The 24419-nt window shown below is 37.4% G+C and overlaps 1 protein-coding gene across 1 annotated transcript in view; it reads left to right on the top strand.

Moving 5' to 3' along the window:
- The window catches only part of RAB10 (RAB10, member RAS oncogene family), a 71585-nt gene that overhangs the window by 38577 nt on the left and 8589 nt on the right, over positions 1 to 24419 (top strand). The window contains exon 2 of the mRNA XM_054568885.1: positions 13290 to 13350. Within this exon, the coding sequence (XP_054424860.1) occupies positions 13290 to 13350 (61 nt within the window). The remainder of the gene's footprint in view (positions 1 to 13289; positions 13351 to 24419) is intronic.

Genomic DNA, 24419 nt, shown 5'->3' with positions numbered 1-24419 from the left:
CTCAGATCTACACAAAGGAATGAAGATGATAAGAAATGTAAAAATTTGAGGAAATAAATTTTTTTTCAAATTTTACTTTATTTCAAGGACAGTTGACTATTTAAAGCAAAAAGTTTTAATGTTCTGTAGGATATATAATATTTAGAGGTAAAATGTAGAAGTATAAGCTGTAGAAGTACAAGATTTTTAAAAGCCAAATAATGGGAGAAAATGGAAGTGTACTACTCTAAGGCTCTAATAATAATACACAAAGCAGTATGAAATTGTTTGAAGGTACATGGTGCTATTGAAGATGTATACTACAGCCCTGGCTGGTGTGGCTCTGTGGATTGAGTGTGGGCTTGCAAACAAAGTCGCCGGTTTCATTCCAGTCAGGGAATATGCCTGGGTTGCTGGCCAGGTCCCCATTTGGCAACTAATCAGTGTTTCTCACCCTCTCTTCCTCCCTCCCTCCCCCCTCTCTAGAAATAAGTAAATAAAATCTTTAAAAATTAAAGAAAAAGTATATTATAAATCCTAGAGCGATCACTAAAAAAATTGGGTATATATAATAATCTATTAATCATCAAAACACTCTAGTGACTGTATTAATATTAGACAAAGTAGATTTCAGAGCAAGGGGTATGTATTTTCAAGAATGAAAATTCTTTTGACAGTGAAAAATGTGTCCATTATTCATATTTATATACCTAATAACTGGAGTCAACCAGTGAGTGCATGGATGGATGGAGCAATCAATTGATGTTTTTCTCTGTGTCTCTCTATTCCCCTCTCTCTTTAAAAACCAATAAATTTAAAAAATAATAAAAGAAAAAGTTGTAGCTGTATACAATGAAACAAGAAAAAGAAATAAGTCATGAAAGTGAAAGGAAGATAGGATGGAAGGGCTTTATTACAGACCACCTGATTATATACATAGAAAACCCTAAACAACCCCTTACCCTCCCCTCTAGAATTAGTAAGTGAATATAGCAGGGTTGCAGGATATAAGGTCAATATACAATAATACACAATATTCTATATAAAAGTATACAATAGCATCCAAAAAAAGAAAATGAAATAGGGATAAGTTTAACAAAACATGTGCAAGACCTAGGCGCTGAAAACTACAAAGTACTACTAAGGGAATTTAAAGACCCAAATAAAGAGAGAACTCTATCATGTTCATGGATTAGAATGCCATGTATCACTGTATTCAAACTCTTACCTATGTTTCTTGAACATGCCAAACATACTTCCACCTCAGAACCTTTGCATTTAACTGTTTTCTCCACTTGGAACACTCCCACCAGATATTCACATGGCTTGTTCTAGTCCCAGAGCTCCTGAGGTCTTTGCCCAAAGGTCTTCAAGTGAGGCCTTGATTTCCTCATATAAAATACCTCTCCCTTTTGTTCTTGTTTATAGCATTTATCACAACTAACATTTTTAAAATTTTTATTTTGTCTAACCTCTCTGGAATGTAAATTCCCTCAACCTGAAGGGCTTTGTTTACTGCATTCAGTGCCAAGTGTATAGTTAATGTGGTTTATTCTGCTGGACACACATTACTAGAATGTTAAATAGCTCATAGACTGTATGCAGGGGTCTGGCACAAATAACACCCCTATTTTATTACAGAATCTTTTATTACAAAATCATAAGCATATAATTCTGTAACATAACCGTGTCACACTCAAGCACACCACATGACATGTTATGTGAAATGTTCAAATTAAAACTATAAATTATTACCCTACCAACCACACTCAAACAAGCCTTACTTCTGCTGGATCCTGTATCTATACACACACATACATATACTAGAAATGCTTGTGTTCTTTCTCTATAACATCTTACAGTGTAGTTGGGAAAAGTTGAATTTAACTTTGGTTGTATCAATTTTTCAATTCCAAGAACTCCTCCAGTCTCACAGATTTCAAAAATTAAAATCAGTGGAGTTATGGTTTGCAACAAAAGAAAAAATAAATCATTTTAATTGGGCTTCATCAAAATGAAAAACTTTTGTGCATCAAAGGATATTAAAGTGAAAGTACAGTCTACAGAATGAAGAATGTATCTGCAAATAATATATCTCATAAGGGTTGGGTATCCACAATAATAAAGAACTTTTACTTCTGAACAACAAAAAGACAACTAGATTTAAAAATGGACAAAGGACTTTGAATGGAGATTTCACCAAAGGAGATATGCAGATGACAAACAAGTGCATGAATTGATGCTCAACATCATTGATCATTAGGGAAATGCAAATCAAAACCACAATGAGGTACCACTTTATGCCCGTCCACTAGAATGGGTTAAAATAAAATTTTTTAAAACAAGGAAACAAAATTAAGTATTGGTAAGGATGTAGAAAAATTGAACTTTCATACATTGCTAATGGGAATGTAAAATGGGGCAGCTGCTATGGAAAGCAATTCCTCAAAGAAAGTCAATCTTAGCTCTGGCTGGATAGCTCAGTTGATTAGTGCACCATCTGATATGGGGATAAAGTTTGTGGGTTTGATCCCCAGTCAGGGCTCATAAAAGAATCGACCAACGAATGCATAAATAAGTGGAACAACAAATCAATGTTTTCTAGTCTCCCTCCCTCTAAAGTCAATAAATTAAGAAAATTAATCATAGAGTTATCACATGACCCAATATATATACCCTAAAGACTTATAAACTGGTACTTGCATAAATAAAAGTATGTGTATGTTCATAGCAACACAAAAGCCAAAAGGTAAACAAAGCCCAAATATCCATCAACTGATGGGTGGATAAACAAATTTTGGTGTATGAAATAGAATATTAGGCAGTCATAAAAAGAGATTGAAGTACTGATGTATGCTACACTGGATGGACCTTAAAAGCATTATGCTAAGTGAAAAAAGCCAGACACAAAAAAGGTAAAATGTATGCTTCCATATATATGAAATATCCAGAATAGGCAAATCTATAGAGACACAATGCAGACTGGTGGTTTCCAGGGAGTTGCAGGAGAGGAGTGGAAAGCAACTGCTTAAAGGGTATGGGATTTCCTTTTGAGGTGATGAAAATATTTTGGAACTAGATAGAGGTGATGGCTGCACACATTATGAATGTACTGAATTGTTCACTTTAAAATGGTAAATTTTATGTAATATGTATCTCAGTAGAAAAGTAAATAAAAATGGCATTATGGCCTTGGCTGGCGTGGCTCAGTTGGGCATCGTCCCAAAAACCCAAAAGGTTGCTGGTTGGATTCCCAGCCAGGGCACATGTCTGGGTTGCAGTTTCAGCCCCGAATTGGGGTGCCTTCGGAAGGCAACCAGTTGATGTTTCTCTTTGACATCAGTGTTTCCCTCCGTCTTTTTTTCCCTCCCTTCCCTTCTCTCTAAAAATTCAAAAATAAAATAAAATTTTAAAAGGTCTTATAAAAATGGAATTATGGAACTTAATGTGGGTTAAGAGCATGCACGGTCTGAAGTTAAACAGACATGGATTTGAGTGCTGGGTCTGCCACCTGTTAAATCTGTGATCTTAAATTTACCTTAAATTTCTTCTCATATAAAATAGACTATTGGTACTTCTCAGAGGATTTTTGTGAATATTAAATCAGATGGCATTATGTGACATCTTTGGAACACTTAGTAATTACCCAGTAAATATTATTCTTTAATATTTTTTTGCTGCTACTGGTTTTTTAGTCTTCATTTGTAGAATAGAAATAACATTGGGTTGGGCAAAAAGCCTGTATGGTTTTTCCCATAAAATAAAGGCTACATTTTGCATTTTCACCAATGACTTTATTGACTTGGAAATTTTGAATATGTTAGCTATATCCTGTGTGGTATAATGTTGATTTTTCTTAATTAATGCCTCAATTTGGTCTCTGTCGACTTCAACTGTTCTACCCAATCGTGGAGCATTGGGTAGATTTCTCGCTTGTGCAGAAATCTCCAACACAGAACTTCACAAACCACTTTTTGACACATTTGATCAGTTACAGCACCTTCTCCATACACTGCACAAATCTTTCTTTGCATTTCAGTTGCATTTTTACCTTTCTTGAAATAATAAAGCATAATATGCCAAAAATAATTATTTTCTTCCATCTTCAATATTAAAATGGCTCCACAAAAGTTCACCAATTTTGATAAGTTTTTTTAAACACATGTGGTATAACAGCTGTCACAATATAATCTTAACAAAATTGTTTTGAATAAAGTTGAAGACAACTAAGTGCTACTAGAACCATCTTATGGGAAAAACCAAATGAACTTTTTGGCCAACCCAATAGTATGGGCTAGGATTGTTCTGAGAATTTAATGAGTTAATCCATACAATGGGCTTAAAACAGTGCCAGGCACATTGTAAATTCTGAGTGTTTACTAAGCTATTACTATTATATGAAAGGATTTTTAGAGGGAACTTTTTTTGCATTCTGCATTTTCACATCTGCATCCAGATAAACTAATGTCCACATTGGAAAATGGACTTTTTAAAATTTCTCCTGTTAATGACAGAGGTAGGACTGCAACCTGGTTCCTTAAATTCCAGACTAAGCTACATTCCAAAGACTGTGGGTTGTGATTCATACTTCCTTTCCTGGTGTGGTAGAAACACTGATTTTTTTTCATTTGCTATAAACCACAGATATTATCACTTAGCTAAAAGTTGTTAAATTTTGGTTGTATGGAGTTCATTGTACAGGTTGTTTCTGCTTGCATCGATTACTGTGTATGGATGTGTCATCAAAAGTCAAGCCTTAAGTCAAGCCTTGGAAAACTGACATTTATCGTTGCTAGAGTTGCAGTCACTCCTCTTGCCACTGGATGGTGCTTCTGCAGCATGTTTGGGCTGATATTGTTTCTTCCCTGAGCAGCTGAAAATTGATAAATGAGTTAGAGCTGCAGTAAATTGAAATACTTGTTTGAGCTGGGTCCCAGGAATCTGTTAAAAAAAAGTGGAATTTCCTCTGTTGTGTGTGTGATTTTGTTTTTTTTTATTGACACTATTACAGTTGTACCCCATTTTCTCCCCCTTTGCCCTCTTCCATCCAGTCCCATACCCCTGGCCTTCACCACATTGTTGTCTCTGTTCATGGGCTCTGCATATGTGTTCTTTGGCTAATCTCTTCCAGTCCCCGCTGTCACCCTCCCCTCAGATCTGTCGGTCTGTCCCATGTCTCCATGCCTCTGGTCTGTCTTTTGTCAGTTTATTTTGTTCATTAGATTCCACATGTAAGTGAGATCATATGGTATTTGTCTTTATCCGACTGGCTTATTTCACTTAGTATAATAATCTCTGGGTTCATCAATGCATTTGCAAACGGTAAGAGAGGTACAGATGGCCAACAGATATGAAAAAATGCTCGACATCACTAATCATCAGAGAGATGCAAGTTAAAACTACAATGAGGTATCACAATGAGGTATCACCTGATACCTGTCAGAATGGCTATCATCAATAAATCAACAAACAATAATTGTTAGTGAGGATGCAGAGAAAAGGGATCCCTAGTGCACTGCTTGTGGGGATGCAGACTGGTGCAGCCACAGTAGAAAACAATATGGAGGTTTCTCAAAAAACTGAAAATGGAACTGCCATTTGACAGAAGCAGTCCTACTTCTGGGATTATATCCTAAGAATACCAAAACACCAATTAGAATATATGCACCCATAGTTCATAGCATTTTTTACAACAGCCAAGATCTGGAAACAGCCCAAATGCCCATCAGTGGATTAAAAAGCTGTGGTGCATTTACACAGTGGAATACTATAAGGCTGTAAAGAAGAAGGAACTGTATTGTATTTTTACAAGCAAAATCTAAAAAAACATTGTTTGGATCAACACTATGATTGCTCTAGTCTGTGCTAATTTAGCAAATAAAAATGTTGCAGGAGAATCTGATTATTTCCCCTGGCACAATCTTAGAGGTGGTAGGTTTTTTAAATCTAGCTTCCCTTGGCAGCTGAGTTACTGATTTTGATCTAATCTTTAAATTTTATCAAAACCTTTTTTACTGTACCTTAAAGTTTTTCCATACATAGGTGTGTTTATTTTGGGGAATGTGGTTTGGCCAAAAAGTTCATTTGGTTTTAAGTAAAACTAAAATACATTTTTCATTATTACAAATAACTTTATTGAACAATATATTCATCATTTTGTTCCACTACCTTCTCCCATCTTTCAGGGAACTTCATAATTCCATCTTCCCAAAACTTTTTATCTTTTTGAGCAACGAACTGTTCCAGGTGCCTTTTTCAGCCTTTCAGAGAATTGAAATTTTTCCCATTAAGAGAATTTTATAAGTACTGATATAAATGGAAATACGAAGGTGAAATGTCTGGTGAAACAGCAGATGAAATCAGAACTTCCCAGCCATGCTATTAACAGCTTCTTGCCTGGTCATTAAAGAATGTGCAGTCTTGCGTTATCCTGATGAAGGGTTATGCGTTTTCTGTTGACTTATTCTGGACGCTTTTCGTCGACTGCTGCTTTCAGTTGGTCTAATTGGGAGCCGTACTTGTTGGAATGAATCATTTGGTTTTCTGGAAGGAGCTCACGATAGAAAACTCCCTTCCAATCCCACCGCATACACAACATCACCTTCTTTGGATGAAGACTGCTTTTGGTGTGGTAGGTCGTGGTTTATTTCACTTGCCCCACAATCTCTTCTGTTCCACATTATTGTAAACTATCTACTTTTCATTGCCTGTTACAGTTCGTTTTAAAAACAGATTGTTTTCATTATGTTTAAATAAAGAATATCATGTGGAAACGGTCAAGAAGATTTTTGTTGCTTAACTTACGTGGAACTCTAACATCAAAGCAATTAACATACGTATCCAAGGTAGTCCAAATAATTTTCATTGATTGATTTGGATATTTTGAGTATGTCAGCTATGACTCATGTGATAAAACATTGATTGTTCTTCATTAATGTCTCAATTTGATCGCTGTCAACTTCAACTTGTCTACCTGACTCTGGAGCATCGTCCAGTGAGAAATTTCCGGCACTAGACTTCGCAAACCACTTCTGACACATTCATTCAGTCACAGCCCCTTCTGCATATACAGCACAAATCCTTTTTTGCATCTCAGTTGCATTTTACCTTTCTTGAAAAAAAAGCATACTAAGCCAAAAATTGCCTGTTTTCTTCCATCTTCACTATTTAAATGGCTACACAAAAATTCCCCAATTTTGATGGTTTTTAAAAAATATATGTTGATGACAGCTGTCACAATACAGTCAAACAAAATTGTTTTGAGTGGATTTATTATATAGGTGTCTTTTTTTTTTTTAAGATTTTATTTATTTAGTTTTAGAGGGGAAGGGAGGGAGAAAGAGGGAGAGAAACATCAATGTGTGGTTGCCTCTTATGTGCCCCCTACTGGGGACCTGGGCCACAACCCCGGCATCTGCTCTGAATGGGAATCAAACAAGCAAGCCCTTGCTTTGCAGGCCAGCACTCAAACCACTAAGCCACACCAGCCAGGGCAATCTTTTTTTTCTTAAGTAAGTCCTTTTAACATTCCGTATAATAATAGCTTAGTGATGGTGAACTCCTTTAGCCTTACCTTGTCTGAGAAGCACTTTATCTGCCCTTGAATTCTAAATGATAGCTTTGCTGGATAGAATAATCTTGATTGTAGGTCCTTGCTTTTCATCACTTTGAATATTTCTTGCCAGTTCCTTCTTGCCTGTGAAGTTTATTACTTCATTACTTCACTTTATTGTCCTTTTTATGCTGTTGAGATACTCAGTGAGTTCCTTGAGCATCCTAATAACCAGTGTTTTGAACTCTGCATCTGATAGGTCGCTTATCTTCATTTTGTTTAGTTCTTTTTCTGGGGTTTTGTTCTGGTCTTTCATTTGGGCTATATTTCTTTGTCTCCTCATTTTGGCAGCCTCCCTGTGTTTGTTTCTGTGTATTAGGTAGAGCTGCTTTGACTTAGTCTTAGTAGAATGGCCTATTGTGGAACAACTGCACTGGTAATTTGGTTGGGGTGGAGTCTTAGTTAATCACCAGGGTGGGGCAACACCTGTGAACCAGGTTGATGGACTCTCTGATACGGAGTTGCCTCTTTGTGGCTCTGTGTGGAGGAGGGCTCAGAAAGGAGACAGTGCCACTGCCTGGCCTCTGGAGTTTTATCCAGGAGGAAGTTATCCCTCCACACTCTCCCTGATGCCAGACACTTTAATTTCTCCCCATATGCCACTGGTGCCTTTCCAGCTGAAACCCAGAGGGAGTGAGTGTGTAAGTCTTTCATCTGTTGAGGGACCTTTAAGAGGAGACTCCTGAGAAGCCCAGTTTCTTCAGCTGCCTTAAACCCCACTGGTTTTTACAGCCAGGAGTTATGGGGACTTACTTCCTGGCAGTGGAACCCTGGGCTGCATGGTCTCCTTTGGGGCTGGGATCCCTTGCTCCCAAAGTATCACTCCTGAGTTTTAGCCACCACACCTGGGTGTGGGACTGCCTGTTCCACGTCTCCAGGTCTCCACCCCTCCTATTGATTTGGATGAATATGACTCAATTCCTTGGTTTCGGGACTTCCATACAGCTCAATTTTCTGATGATTCTGGGTGATAATTGTTTTGTAGTCTAGTTGTAATTTTTGCTGTGGTTGTGCACGGAGGAAGGTTGTGTTTATCTATACCTCCATCTTGACTGGAAGTCCAAACCGATTTAGATATGTGCAGCCAAAGGGAGCACTCAAATGGATTTAAAGATAACTGAGTGCTACTAAAGCCATCTTACAGGGGAAGAAACCGAAAAAACTTTCTGGCCAACCCAGTACATTCTGGAGTGACAAAGGTATTTACTTGGCAAGTGCACAGCTGTAAAAGTTGTGTTTGAATGTGACTACAGAAGGAAGACTGGAGGGAATGAGATGGCAGGGTTGGCCTGAGGCCATGATAGAATTATGATCAGTTGAAGTGTTTAAGTAGTGGAAAGAGCAGACTGTAAATATAGCTTATATTAGCCTAATTTTTACGTCCGTTAATATAATAAGTACAGGATTTTAGAAGTCAGAACGTACTTTAAGGGTTATGACAACAGCAGCAGCAACAACAAATCCTTACCCCACACCCACCTCTCTTATATTTCCCAAACATATTTTGCTTTTTCTTCAACCCCATATTCTCTAGTTACATGCTTTTAACTTCAAAACAAAACAAAACTATTTTTAGAAATTCTGCTGTTACGGAAGATGAGAATTGAGTATTCGTACCACCGGGCATTCCTGGTACCTCTCCCTTTATTTTCTGAAATAGTTATTACATTATTTTATTAAACAAAAAAAAAGTTTTTGTTAACTGCTAAGCCAAGTAGTGTACTATAATTGCATTTTCATCTCTAGGGCAACTTTTTGTTTTTACTGTAGTTTACACTTCCTTCCTTGTTACTTCCGTTTCAGTTTCAGGTACTCTCCATTTTTTATCCCAGACTCTACAGCAAAATTGCCAAACCCTCTCAATTCTGCATTTCATACAAATTCCACTAATACCATTTCTTCCCTTCCTCCTCCTAGGAGGAGTACCTTTGGAACTTCTCATTTCATTCCTTCTGTTCTTTCTGTCCTCATTCTCTTCTGAACTGGTTTCTCTCTAGGCCAGTTTGAACTGCCTTTTACCTCACTCTTTTTGCTGGATTTCCTTTCTTCCTATTCTTGGTAAAGCAGTTTCTTTCTAATAGCTGTCTTATAAAACATACATAAGAGATATATATTTTGAGGTTTTTTAAAGTCTGGAAATGCTTTTATTTTACTCATTTGCTTTTGAGTGGATATAGGTTGAAAGTACTTTTTTTTTTTTACAGTATATTTTATTAATATGCTATTACAGTTACCCCATTTCTTTCTCTCTCTTTTCTCCCCCTCTTCCCTGCATCCCCCTCTCACCAATATTCCCTCCCCCCTTGGTTCATGTCCATGGGTTATACATAAAAGTTCTTTGGCTTCTCCAAATCCTATACTATTCTTAACCTCCCCCTGTCTATTTTGTACCTACCAACTATGCTTCTTATTCCCTGTACCTTGTCCCGCATTCTGCTCCCCAACCCCTCCACTCTGATAACCCTCCATGTGATCTCCATTTCTGTGATTCTGTTCCTGTTCTAGCTGTTTGCTTAATTTTTGTTTTTGTTGAAAATACTATTTAAAGACATTATCTTTTTGCATTTTGGATTCTAGTTGTTGCTGTTAAGAAGTCAGAAATTCAGAGTTGTCATTCTGGATTGTTCATTAGCTAGTTCATTTCTTTAGCCCAGTTTGTTTCCCTGAAAGCTTTTCTAATATTATCTTTATTTCTGATGTTCTAAAATGTCATGATGTTATTATTTGGTACAGATCTTATTTTATTCATTATGCTAGGCACTTGGTGGTGGGTCTTTCAGTCTAAAATAGATTCCTTTTCTGTTGTATAATTTTAAAATTATTTGTTATATGTCATTTTTTCTCTGTTCTTTCTTGAGTTCCTATTAGATGTCAGACCTCCTGATTTGGTCTTCTAAATCATATATATATATTTTTTTTCTTTCTGTTGTATTTTCTGGGAGATCTCAATTTTCTCTTACATCCTTTTTTTTCTTTTGTATTGATTTTTTAGAGAGAGAAGCATCGATTTGTTGTTCTACTTATTTATACATTTATGGGTTGATTCTTGTATGTGCTCTGACCAGGAATCAAACCTGTATATGAGGAAGATGTTCTAATCAACTGAGTTACCAGGCCAGGACCCTCATACACCCTTCTTGAATAAATTATTTATAGGAGTTTTCTGGTTCCGGTTCCCCTCCCTCCCTCCCTTCCCCCCTCCCTCCCTTCCTTCATGTTCTTCCTCCAGGTTCACTTTTTTTGGTTTGTTTGCTTACCTGTTTTGGTGTTCATGTTTTGACCTGAGGCTTTAAAAAGTTGATTGGAAGCTAAGTGGACAAGTGTGGAGCTTGTCAAGTGATGAGTTTCACCCTTATGGTGAACTGTCTGTATGTCTTTTTCTCAGGTACCCTTCTACTTTCTCTAGAAAGCTTCATCTATCTGTTTATTCAGCAAATTTGAATTCATGCTTATATGTCAGTCATAGCTCTACGTACTGGGAATTTAACTGAATTAAACATAAAAAATCCCTACTATTGTGGATCTTCTATTTTTGCAAAGGAGAACAGATAATAAATAATAGATATAAGTAAATATATACAGTATATTTGAGGAATGGTAAAAGATAAAAAGTAAGGAAGAGAGCCCTGACTGGTGGCTCAGTTGGTTGGGCGTCATCCCACTGTTGATCCCTGGTCAGGGTGGGTACTAGAGGCAACCAGTAGATGTTTCTCACATTGATGTTTCTCTCCCTTTCTTCCTCCTTTCCTATCTCTTAAAAGTAAATAAATAAAATCTTTTGTAAAAAAAAAAAAAAACGATTAGGGAGTATTGACAGACAATGGATATGTGGCGGGGGGGGGGGCGCTGTGGGACATGGGAAAGCATTGCTCGCAGCTTAGGATAGGGGAGCTAGGGGAAGGCGCCATGATGGGGGAGAGTATTTCAGGTTGGGAGAACCATATATGCAAAGACCTTCAGGTGCGAGTCTTCTGGCTCTGTGTGTGGAACAACAAGAACATCAATACAGCTAGTCAGGTCAGAGTAACATATAAGAAATGATAAGGTCAGGGTGGAAAGGGGGAGGCAGGCAGAAAATGTAGGGCATTGTGGACTATTTTAAGCACTGTTGCTCGTCTGTGAAAGACTGTATTTGGAGACAGCCAATAAGGACTTGGATATCTTAAGTTTGAAGTTCAGGAGAGAGATCAGGGCTGTGATAAAATTAGAGAGTTATCAGTGTTGTATTTGGAATTTAAAGCCATGAAATTTCTGCAAATCAAGGAAATGAGTGAAGATAGAAAAGAGTCCATTCCAATTTTTAGAGAAGGGCAGAAAGATGAGAAACCAGTAATGAAGATTGAAGAGTAACCAGAGAGGCGAACATGCCAGGAGTTTTTGTGCAGAAAAGAATGAGAAATTGCTTCAACTATTGCTAATTAATTTGAGAATAGGCAGCATGAGATGGTGAGAGTGGAGGGAACCTCTGGGAATCTAGTATGAGGTTTCTATTTTAAATAGGTGCCTTTACCCAAAACAGCCTAAATCCTTAGAAGTTTTCCAGTTGCACCTGGTTTTCATCCCAGTTAGAGTTTTCAGACTGTATCCTAATTTCACCTTTCTTTAGAAAAATTTTCTGAAATAGTACTTGTTGTCAGGTTTGCCATTAGGATTAATTAACAAATTGTATGCCTAACTGGAATAGTCTTGTTCAGAGTTGGTCCTGACCATCAGACCATTTCAGGATGATTTTCTTAATAATTACTAGAGAAATAAAAATACAGACTGTCAAAGTAAGAAACATCCAAACGTATAAAGAATTTTTATAAGAGTTTATCTGAGCCTAAACCCATGGCAAAGTAAGGTCTCAGATGATTCTGAGAATAACAGCTTTTGCAGTTTCTTTTATGCTTTTGAGATTAAGAAGGGAATTTAAGAAAGATTATGAAGGTGAGAGAAAGCGAGGTGGAAATTGGGTTACAGGATAGTTGAGATTATATACTCTCGGGGGTGATCGTGCTTTAGAGGGAGGGGTCTAAAAAGAGGCATTGCAAAGGTGTGTTGGCCTAGATGGACAGAAGGAATGGACAGGGATTTCTTAGGCAAAGGTAAGTCTTTTATTAAAGAAGTTATAAACCTTGGGCATGACTACCCACCATGTCCTGCCCAGTTAGGAATTGATGATCAGACCACCCTGTAAAGTTCCTTTCCATGAAATGCTTTTTTGTGCACAAAAACTCATGTTTTTAGAAGCCAGACAAGTGTAGACATAGTCTGAGGCTGTAGACATTGTAATCTGAGGTTTGTAAACGTGAGGCAAGTGTTCCCTACCCCCTACTTTTTTGTGTTGGGTATGGGAAACATAATGGGACTAAGCTGAAGATTTTTATCTCAGTTTTTCTTTTGCTCTGCAAGATAGGAAGGCTGTACTTTTTTCCAACTAGGAAACATCTTTTATTTCTTTGCATTAGACATTTTAAATTGTACATTTTTATTTTCCAGTTGTAAGAACTAACTTTATATAGCTATTTCTTTACCATCTTGGATCTTATATTATTATTCAGGTTTAAAATTTGATGCATTTGCTCAGATGCATACTTGTTGAATATCCAGGGCCAAACATACATAAACCGATTTTAAAAGTGTTTTTATTATTCCAGTTAATTTTAGTATAGACCAGTTCAGATACAATTTACCTTTTTTTTTTTCTGTGTTGTAGGAATAGACTTTAAGATCAAAACAGTTGAATTACAAGGAAAGAAGATCAAGCTACAGATATGGTAAGTGATGCTAATTTACTCACTTTATGTAGTAGACTGCCAAGTCTGAAGGTCTAATCACTAGTTTAGATTCTGTGAGACTTCTAGAGCCAACAATCAGGTGACCTCCTTTTAGTGAAGTAAAGAAATTACTGCCTTGGACTTTGAAGTACATGAGACCTGGCCGAGGTTTTGGGGTTTTTCCACTTCATGAATTTGGTCAAGTTACTAGACCCTGTGAACCACTTTAATCTTCATATGGAAAATGGAGACAATACCGCCTATCTTAAAAGATTGTTAGAAAGATTTCATGAAATAATCTGTGTAAAGCCTCTAGCACACACTTTGCTCACACTCAATATAAAAAGGGTTTTTTAAAAAATTATTGATTTTTAGAGAAAGGGGGGGGGAGAGAAGCATTGATTTGTTGTTTTACTTATTTATACATTCATTGATTGATTATTGTATGTGCTCCGACCGGGAATCGAACTCACAACCTTGGTGTGTCAGGATGAAGCTCTAACCAACTGAGCTACCCGGCCAGGGTATAAAAAAATCAATATAATTCTTTTGGTGCTCTGACAAGCTTAAGGTAAAATACTTATTTTCTTTAATGTGTTCGTAACTTTTTATAGACATTATTTTTATTAGTTTTTATAGAATTTGCCCCCATAGAAGTAACAATAAAATTCTTTAAATTTGCATCAAGTATGAATCATAGACTTTAAAGTTATAATAGTAATTTTAAATGTGTATATTTAGATTCTTGTTTCAACATGAAAAGTTCCTGTTCTGTGATTGAATTTTAGGTTTGGAAACTTTCTTTAGTCTGTGCTAAAGCTTTGTCTTATACTTCTTTTTTTCTTTTATATTTACTATATATAGCAATAATTTATCATGAAATGTTCATTTAGAGACAATTCATGTCTCATTAATGTCTTGCTTGCTTTCTAGGAGTCTTAGTCTTTGTGTTGCATGGGGGTGGAGATGGTTCTCACCCGGCCAAGGCACATGTCTGTAGGCCTAAAATTAGCTTGTTTGGCTGACAGAAAAGTTTCTGCAGCTTTTAAAATCCTAGATCTCTAAAAAGTTGTGTCACAGTATCTTCTGCGATCTACATTTTCCATAGAGTAGCTGTTAGTCAGGAACACAGCTATAGTGAGTTACTTCAAGTTGGCCTTTTCCCTCCTCCTCCCCTACCTCCTTTTTTTCTTTCTTTTGAGGAAGTGAGTCAGAAATGCTTGCCATAGTCACCAAAAGTCATTAGTGTCCCATTTTGGAAGAATTACTTGTTTACCTTTGTTGGATACCAGAGACTTGGGAGTCATCTTTGATTCTTCTCATTCCCTTAAACCCCAACATCCAACTTAGCAAACCTCCAAAATGTGTCTAGAATTCGTATACAATTTGTCCTCTCCATTGTTACCCACTGTAGTCGAAGGCACCATTACATCACTTCTTTGAACCATCCTAACAGGTCCTTACTCCCTTTTGCCTTCTTCTGGTAATTTTTCCACAGAACAGCCAGAGTAACCTTTTTCAAATATACATCTAGTCATGGTTGTCATTCCTTCCCCTATTTATAACTGTTTTGACTTTCCATTGCATTTCAAATAAAAGTGCAAATTCCAAATTAGCATTTCTTACCACAGTTTACAGAATGGGCCCCCTGCCCACGATTCTGGCCTCCTTTGTGTATATAGTTTCTGTCTGCAACGGATCTCCTTTCACTTCCAAGTGCCTTGCCAATTTAGGACTTTAGTGCATGCCCTGCAACCCTCTAACCTTCCGCTTCTCCCATTCCTACCTGGACTGAGCATTCTGAAGTGTACCACTCTATTGCAGAGACTTCCTATTTCAACAGAAATAATGATTTGAAAACTCCAGGTTCTGGCTCCTGCCCCTTCTGATGTCATCTCTCACCAACTTTGCTCTAGTCACTACTGCCATTTTGTTCCTCCCTCAAGCCTCCCTCAGGCATGATCCCATGTTGGGGCCTTTGTATATCAACTATTTCTTCTACTTGCAGTGTTTTTCACCAGATCTTGCCCTGCTGTCTTCTCTTAGTCAGATCTCAATTCAGTGTTATTCTCTGAGAGAGGACTTGGGTGATAACTTAGCTAAAGTAGCCCAATCCTCCTGGCTCTATCACATTTATCCTAGTTTATCTTTGTCATAGTTTATTTTTTAATGTAAGATTTTTTAAAAAATTTTTATTTATTTATCTTTGGAGAGAGGAAGAAAGGGGGAGAAGCATGGATATGTGAGAGAAACACCGGTTGGCTGGAATTGAACTGGCGACCTTTTGGTTTGCATGACAATACCCAGCCCACTGAGCCATACCCGTCAGGCCAGAATGTAAGCTTTTTGATGGTGAGGTCCCATATGTCTTAGTTTGTGGTTATATAACCACCACCTAGAACAGAGCCTGGCAAATGTAGATGCCCAATAAATATTTGTTGACAAAATGGCTTTGGTTAATTTCTGTTCACATTTCTCTCTCACCTTAAGCATCAGCTTTATAGAGAGGACCACTCTGATCATTCTATCTAGATTACTCCCTTCCTTATCCTATTCTTCATCATGCTACCCTGGTTACCTTGTTGGCATTTGTCACGATTTGGGATTATACATTTATTTGTTTATTCCTGTCTCCACGGGATTATAAACTCTCCAGGGCTGATATCAGGCTTTTGACTTTTTTAAAAAATGAAGGTAATAATGTAAACTTACGTCGTTTTGGATGTAGAGAAATTGCATATCTATGAGGAAATTCAGATCTTGTTAAAATAAATCTCAGTCTGAGAAATTTGACATCCTAATTTAAATTTGGGGTCTTTGACTTACACAACAGGTTGATACTGTCTCTGGCCTGTTCCAGTTGCTGTCATTGCCTGGACTGAAAATAACTCATAATAGCAGCTAGAGTACACAGTTTCCCTGACTCTGTGTGGGACTGATAATTAAGAAAATAAGCTACTTTGCTGCTAGGGACATATCACTCCTTTTATAATATGTCAGTAGGAAAAAATATCCTCTCAGCTGTATCTACTTATATAACAAGAATTCTTTTGTCATTGTTTTATAATTTCAGAAACCTGATTATTATACGTAGGCTTAGAAGGAAAAAATTTTAAGAGGAGAGGAAAATCAAGTGTGTAATTTTGTCAACAGACTTAAAAACCTGTATTATGGTGACATAAAAAGATATTGTGAGCATAATTTAACATCTGCTTTTGCTTATTGAAATCAACCTGCTGTCCTTAGACCTTGGGGGGAGGGGTGTATGTGGGCAAACCTAAAAATAATTTGACTGATGAATAAGCAGCTGCGACTATTTTTAGCCCTGGGCAAAGGGTCACCAATAACCTAGAAGTAGTGGGGCTAGAGCTCTGTTCTGCTCTGAAGTGTGTTACTGATTGTCGTAACAATTGGTGTGAGCTGGTCCAATAAGGATCCAGGACAAGGATAATTTGCGATCAGTGAGTCAGGGAGCCAGATCATCTTGTGGGGTAGATGCAGTGATGTTGAAAGAATGTAAAAGTATGAATTGTATAAATGAAAATAGGATTTAGGAAACTTTAAAAATCTCAACAGGGAGAGCATATCAAAAGAAGGAAGATAATTTGGAATAAATTTTGAAAGATGAAGGAGACAAAAAATCAAAGAACAGATGGAGTAGTATCCCATGGATCAAAACAGAAATTTTGAACCTAAATAGTGATTAACTTACTTTTCAAGGGGCCATTAATATTTTAATACCTTTTATATTAGTATTTCATAACTAACCAGTATTACAATATTTTTATATTATAATATAAAAGACTTAGCTGCTCCCTTATTTTTAGAGAGAGAGGGGGAGAGACATCAATGTGCCAGAGAAACATTGATCAGTTACCTCTCACACACACCCAACTGGCTGCAACCCAGGCATATGCCATTACCAGGAGTCAAACCTGCCACCTTTGGCTTTGCAGGGTGATATACAACCAACTGAACCACACCAGTCAGGGCAGACTTAGTCTCTTTTGCAGTGTGTTCTTTCTTGGTGGAGGATTTAGTCATAGATTTGACACTGAAGTGTGTATATAATTTGCTAATTGTGTAAGGTGAATGAATAGGGGAAAAGGAAGCACGTGATAGCTAGACAGTGTTGGGGTTGGTGTTCATAGTGGATTGCAGTGTTAGATCTCCCAAAATTGTTACTACTTATAACAAAAACTGAAATGAAAGCTTTCTACTCTTCCTGCACTATAACTATTTGACACTTTTGGAAGCCTAGGTCCTATACACTCTTTGTCTTGAATAAGTACATTTCCAGCCTGGATTTTAGGTAGGGAACTTTAACCCCCTCTCTGTAGGGATAGAATTATTATTAGTTACTTATACTTTTTACTGGTTCAGAAAAGAAGTAAACTGTTTCTATTGTTTGTTTTGTTTTTTCATGAAAGCATTTATAAATTACACCTGATTGATTTAAGGCACTTTGTAACTAAATAAGTAAGATTAATAAAACATAAAATGAGAATTTGGAATTGAGAAAAACGGAGGATATAAATATGCTCTCTCTAAAGGGCAGTTTATTTAATGTGCTTAATTTGTAAAATTTACCTGAACTTCTTGGCAGCTAGCGCAACAAAAGGGGCAGGGAGAGAGGATTACCCACAATAAATTACATTATTCTTTACAAAAACAATGTAAAGAAGGGGGGTAAAACATTATAACAAATACAGACTAAATTTTTATAGAGCTACATTTTGTAACGATTCTTAATAAGCTGACATAATATTAAAGGTAATGGAGGTAAAAATTGTGGTGTAAGAGTAAATAAATATATAAATACAAATACTTGTGTGGGTGTTGGGGGGTGTGTGTCCTCTTACTGGTTTGATATGACTTAAGGATACAACCTAGAAGAATTGGTTGCATGTTTCTTAGATGGTTTTTCTTTTTCTTTTTTTTTTTTAAGATTTTATTTGTTTATTTTTAGAGAGAGGGGAAGAGAGGGAGAAAGAAAGGGAGGAAAACATCAGTGTGTGAAAGAAACATTGATTGGCTGCCTCTGACACGCCCCCAGCCTGGGACCTGGCCCGCAACCCAGGCATGTGCCCTAACCAGTAAATCTTTTGGTTTGCAGGCCAGTAGCTCAGTCCACCACACCACACCAGCCAGGGCTTAGATGGTTTTTCTTAAGTGACATTTTAAAAAAATTTGGATCTTTTTGGATAGGTATTGCATTACTTCCTAAGTCTGCTCCTGCATGCACACCCATTTTCAACACAGCAAACAGAATGATTCTTTGTAAACCCAAGTTATTTCTTTTCACAGATGTTCCAATAGGCTTCCTGTCTCACTCAGGAAAAGCAGAAGTCCTTGCAGAGGCCTGTAAGATCCTACATAACCTTCATTCCCACCCTGCCCCCACAACCTTTCATTTCGTACTAGTCTGTCTTCACCTGCTCCATTCCCCCGTCACATTGACCTCTCTACTATTCTTCAACCATGCCTCAGGACCTTTGCGCTTGTTCTTCCCCCTTGTTGGAACACTGTTCTCAGATATTTATATAGCTTCCTTCCTCATTCCCTTTGCTTTTTCACTGGGGCCTTTTCTTACCACCCCATTTAAAATTTTACTTGCTTGCACCATCCCCAACATCAGCTCCTAGTCTATTACTTTTTCTAAAAAATTGATTTGTGAGAGAGATAAGCATCAATTTTATTTTTTTAATTATTTTTTATTGATGATGCCATTACAGGTGTCCCCGTTGTGGATTCTTTTTTTTAAAAAAATTTTTTTATTTTTTTTAGAGAAGCATCAAGGTGTGGTTGCCTCTCATGCACCCCCCCACTGGGGACCGGGCCTGCAACCCAGACATGTGCCCTGACTGGGATTCAGCCAGCGACGTTTTGGTTCACAGGCCAGCAGCACTTAATGCACTGAACCACACCAGCCAGGGCTATTTATTATTACATGTTTAAACTTCAGTCACCTTCAGAGTACTCTCCATTTGGTGCAGTACACCAATTGAGATGTCTTTCCCATTTCTCGAAACAGTTTTTGAAATTGTTGATTTTCATGCCTTTTAGTGATTCTGCCTTTTTTAATCCCACCTCTTTTACATCAGCAAAACGTTTCCTTTGATGACTTTTTTTCACCTGGGAAAACAAAGTCCCTTGGGATGAGATTGGGTGAATAGGGAGGGTGGAGCATGGGGGTCATGCCATTTTTGCTCAAAAATTGCTGAACGCTTAGTGTGGTGTGGGCAGGTACCCTCGTAAATCACTATCATGAAATGGGCAGATGCATTGAAAGTCTTCAAAAAATTTCACTGAAACTGAATGCAGCCTCTTAAAATAACACCAGCTAGTACACTGATACAGATGGGGTTCCTAGAACCCTCATCTAGCAGAGGAAATCTATACTACAAGGGGACTGCCCTCCAGAAGGTAATTCTGTTTTTTGGAGGGGCGTCTCCCTCATTTACCAGGGTTCACCCATATTGTAGAATATATTAGTACTTCATTCTTTTTTATGACTGAATAATACTCCATTGTTTGGATATGCCACATTTTCTTCATACCTTAATCAGCTGGTGGACATTTAAGTTGTTCCTACTTTTTTTTTGCCTGTTATGAATACTGGTGTTATGAACATTTATGTGTAAGTTTTTGTGTGGGCATATGTATTCATTTCTCTTGGTTATATACTTAGGAGTGGAATTGCTGGTTCATATGGTGACTGTTTAACATATTGAGGAACTGCCAGGCTGTTTCCCAAAATAGCTGCATCATTTTATACTCCCACTAACGATCTGTGAGGCTTCCAGTTTCTCTACATCCTCACCAACATGCATTATTGTTTGTTTGTTTATTATAGCTATCCCAGTGTATGTGAAGTGGTATCCCATTGTGGTTTTGATTAGTTCCCTAATGACTGTTGATACGGAGCATCCTCATGTGTTTATTGGCTGGCCATTTGTGCATTTTTGGAGAAATACCAGATCCTTTGCCCACTATTAGATAGAGTTGTTTGTCCTTCATTGTTTAGCTTTTTACATTTGAGGTCTTTCTGGAGGAAGTCCAAACCAATGTAGTGAGAACAGTTTGCGTGACATCGGTGTAACCTGGGAGCCAAGAAGAGGGGACTGGAATGCATGTGCATGAACAATGACAGCCTCACTGTACTAGTCAGTGGGGATGGTAGACACCATTGAGTGAGCGCTTGTACTGTGTGGCCATCGCATTCAAAATGACTTGAGCAAGTAGAGCAACAAATCTGTATCCAATTTTACATTGTTTGAACATTCCTCTGTGGGAGCTATTGGGTTGATGCAGAAGGCTGCCGCTATGTGCAGCTAGTGGTTGGCAGCTTCATCACAACAGCATGCCTGCTCATGCATCACGTCCTGGGCAGAGTTTTTTTGAAAAACATCAAATCACCTAGGTTACTCAGCCCCACTCTAGCCCACATTTGGTGCCCTGAAACTTCTGGCATTTCCCAAAACTAAAATCACCTTCGAGCATATGCCTGGGTTGCAGGCCAGGTCCTTGGTAGGGGGCATGTGAGAGGCAACCACACATTGATATTTCTCTCCCTTTCTTTCTCCTTCCCTTCCCCTCTTTCTAAATATAAATAAATAAAATCTTAATTTTTTTTAAGATTGCATTTATTTATTTACAACCCAGGCATGTGCCCCGACTTGGAATCAAACCGGTGACCCTTTGGTTTGCAGGCTGGCACTCAACCCACTGAGCCACCCCAACCAGGTCAATAAATAAAATCTTAAAAAAAAAATCATCTTTGAAAGGGAAGAGATTTCAGACCATCTATAAGATTCAGGAAAATACAATGGGGCAGATGATGGTGATTGGGAGAACTGTTGTGAGGTTCCAAGGTACCCACTTTGAAGGGGACTGAGGCGTCATTGTTGTCTATACAATGTTTCTTGTATCTTTAATAAATGCCTCTGTTTTTCATAGTGCGTGGCTGGATACTTTCTGGACAGATCTCGTATGATTTGTGGATATTTTCTTCTATTTTGTATGTTTTCACTTTCTTGATACATTCCTTTGAAGTACAACTCTTTAATTTTGATGAAGTCTAATTTATCTATTTTTTCTTTTTACGAGTTTTATAGTTTGAGCTCCTCTATTTAGATCTTAGATCTGTTTTCAGTTAATCTTTATATGGTATAAGGTAGTGCTCTGACTTCATTTTTTCGCATGGAAATATCCAGTTGTTTCAACACCATTTATTGAAAAGCCTATTCTTTCCCTGTTGAAGCTATTAAAAATTTTAAGCAGAAAAATTATATAATCATATGTATATTTAAAGACAATCACCCAGGCTACTGTGTAGAAAATGGCAGCTCCTACATCCCTGAATGTTAGAATGCCAACAAAGGATACTGAGAATGAGCAGCCAGTGCCATACGGAGCAGTAATTTGTGGTATCCGAGAAGTGTTTCAAGAAGAGAAAAAATCAATTGTGTGGAATCCTTCTGAATGATTAAAATGTATAAAAGGAACTAAATATTGGGTTTGGCAGTCAGAAGATTATTGGAGACCTTTTCAAGAAGAGCAGTCTTAGTAAAATAGTAGTGATACCAGTTTGATTATAGTTGGTTGAAGAATGAATTGGAGGCAACAGAATCTAGAGCTCGTGCGCACGCGCGCGTCTCTCTCTCTCGCTCGCTCTCCCCCCCCAACCCCCCCCCTCAAGTTTTAATGAGTGTGTATTCTGGGCCTGGTTTTTTAAGTGTTTTAAATCTATTAGATCTGGTGCTCATAAAAATTCTTCAAGATAGATATTGTTAGTATCCACTTTTTACAGTTGAGGACATTGAGTCTTAGGTGTATAATGTAATATTCTCATACTTTGGAAAGTTGATGGAAGTTACTGGCTTCAAACTTCAAGATAAGAATCTACTTCTAGAGATTTGTTGTTTACATTTACAATGATGTGAAGAAATTATGTGAAAAATGGACTGGCCCTTAGCCAATAAAAAAGAGAGAGAGTTACTAGGTCTTGGATTTAGAAATAAAAATAGAGACATATTTTCAGTACTTGTTCCTTGGTGCTGTATCTCTGAAGAAGTTTGTGTGTGACCTAGAGGTGAAGGTTGTGCTGGGCCTTGCAGACGGAATTCAGACAGCGTGGTTAAGGAAAAAGAGAATTGTGTGGAAGGCCCAACCTAGAGACTGCATCTGTCTTATCATCACTGTCAGTGCATCCCTACTGCAGACACAGTGCTTGCAGCAACTAGTTTATCCCACACTCCTTATTTAGTTTTATGTTGTCTGGATCATGCACGAAGTTTCTCATATATCTCAGGTACTAGCTTGTCAAAAGGTACTTCCTGTAGGTTCTCCAAGGATTATGTAAGTTCCACAGTAATCATTTTCGAGGCTTGAAGACGCAGATCAAGGGATTGGCAGATCATATTTTGGTGAGACCTCTCTTCCTAGCTAGCTTCCTGCCTTCTTGCTGTGTCCTCAGATAGCCTTTACCTTGTGAGAGAGCCAAGATAATTCTTTAAAGAAGTTTGTTGGGGGGAAAAAGAATTTTGTAGGTATAGACAAGCTTGCCCTAAAACTTACATGGAACGGCAAGAATACCTAAAACAGTACAACAGAAAAGTGATTGGGAGGAATCAGTGTTCTTGGTTTTAGGTTGGGTTTTTGTTTTTGTGTGTGTGTGTGTTTTTTTTCCTGCAGTAATCAAGACAGCATAGTATGGGTGGAGTAGGTAGGGCATAGACACAGGTCATTGGAACAGAATTTTAAAACCCAGAAATAGATCGAACCATGGCCTGCTGATCTTTGCCTAAGGTGCAAAAGCAAATTCAGTGAAAAAAGGGTATTTCCACAGGTTTTTAAACAAATGGTGCTAGAGCAATTGGACATCTATAAGCAAAAACATGACTTTCTACTTAAAATCCACACATTGTACCAAAATTAATTCAAAATGTATCAATTTAAATGTAAATTGTAAAATGAGAAGTCTTTTAAAAGAAAATATAGGAAGAAAATTTTTGAGAACTGAGACTAGGGGGAGAATTCTTTGGTGTAACATTAAAACTGCAATCTGTAAACTATTAAAAATTTAATAAGTTGTATTTCAACAAAATTTTTAAAACATTTGCTCTACAAAGGATCCTGTTGAGAGTTTGAAAAACCTAGTTACAGACTTGGAGAAAATGTTTCCAAACTACATATCTGACATGTAAAAAGAATTCAACACTCAACAGTTGTTTTTTTTTTAAAGGCTAACAGTCCAATTAGAAAATGGGCAGAACGTAAACAGATATTTCACTGAAAAGTATATCATATGGATGGCAAGTAATTACATGAAAAAATTTTTAATGTCATTAGCCATAGAGAAATACAAATTAAAATGATAATGATATCACAACAAGCCCTGTTAGACCAACTAAAATAAAAAAGTGACAACACCAAATGTTTATGGTATGTAGATACTGGTTCTCTCATACATTGCTAGTGAGAATGTGAAGTGATACAGCCACTGTAAAAAGTTTGACCTTTTTTTTTTATAAAGTTAAACATACATTTATCATATGGTTCAGCAATAATAATATTCGTGGTTGTTCATTCCAGAGAAATAAAAAACTTAGGTCCAAACAGAAACTTACACATGAATATTCATTAGCAGCTTTTTGTAATAGCCAGAAACTGGAAACAAGCCAAATGTCCTTCCATGGGTAAGTGGGTAAACAAATAGTGATATGTCCACACCACGAAATGAGCAGACTAGTATATGCAACAGCTTGGGTCGGTCTCTTTCTCCCTTCTTTCCCCTCTCTCTAAAAATAAAGAAATAAAATCTGTTTTAAAAATATATTTTATTGATTGTGTTATTACAGTTATTCCAATTTTCCCCCTGCCCCCCTCTGCCTGGTACCCCCATCCCCACCAGCAGTACCCCCATCCCCTTAGTTCATGTCCATGGGTCATGGGTATAAAGTCTTTGGCTTCTCCATTTCCTGTACTGTTCTTAACATGCACCTGTCTATTTTGTACCTACCAATTATACTTCTTAATCCCTGCACCTTTCCCCCAGTTTTCCCCCT

The sequence above is a fragment of the Pteronotus mesoamericanus genome, unplaced genomic scaffold (assembly GCF_021234165.1).
Source record: "Pteronotus mesoamericanus isolate MK-2021 breed Mesoamerican mustached bat unplaced genomic scaffold, CSHL_Meso_final contig_101, whole genome shotgun sequence".
In the NCBI taxonomy this organism is placed as follows: domain Eukaryota; kingdom Metazoa; phylum Chordata; class Mammalia; order Chiroptera; family Mormoopidae; genus Pteronotus; species Pteronotus mesoamericanus.
This window is presented reverse-complemented; position numbering and strand designations above follow the sequence as displayed.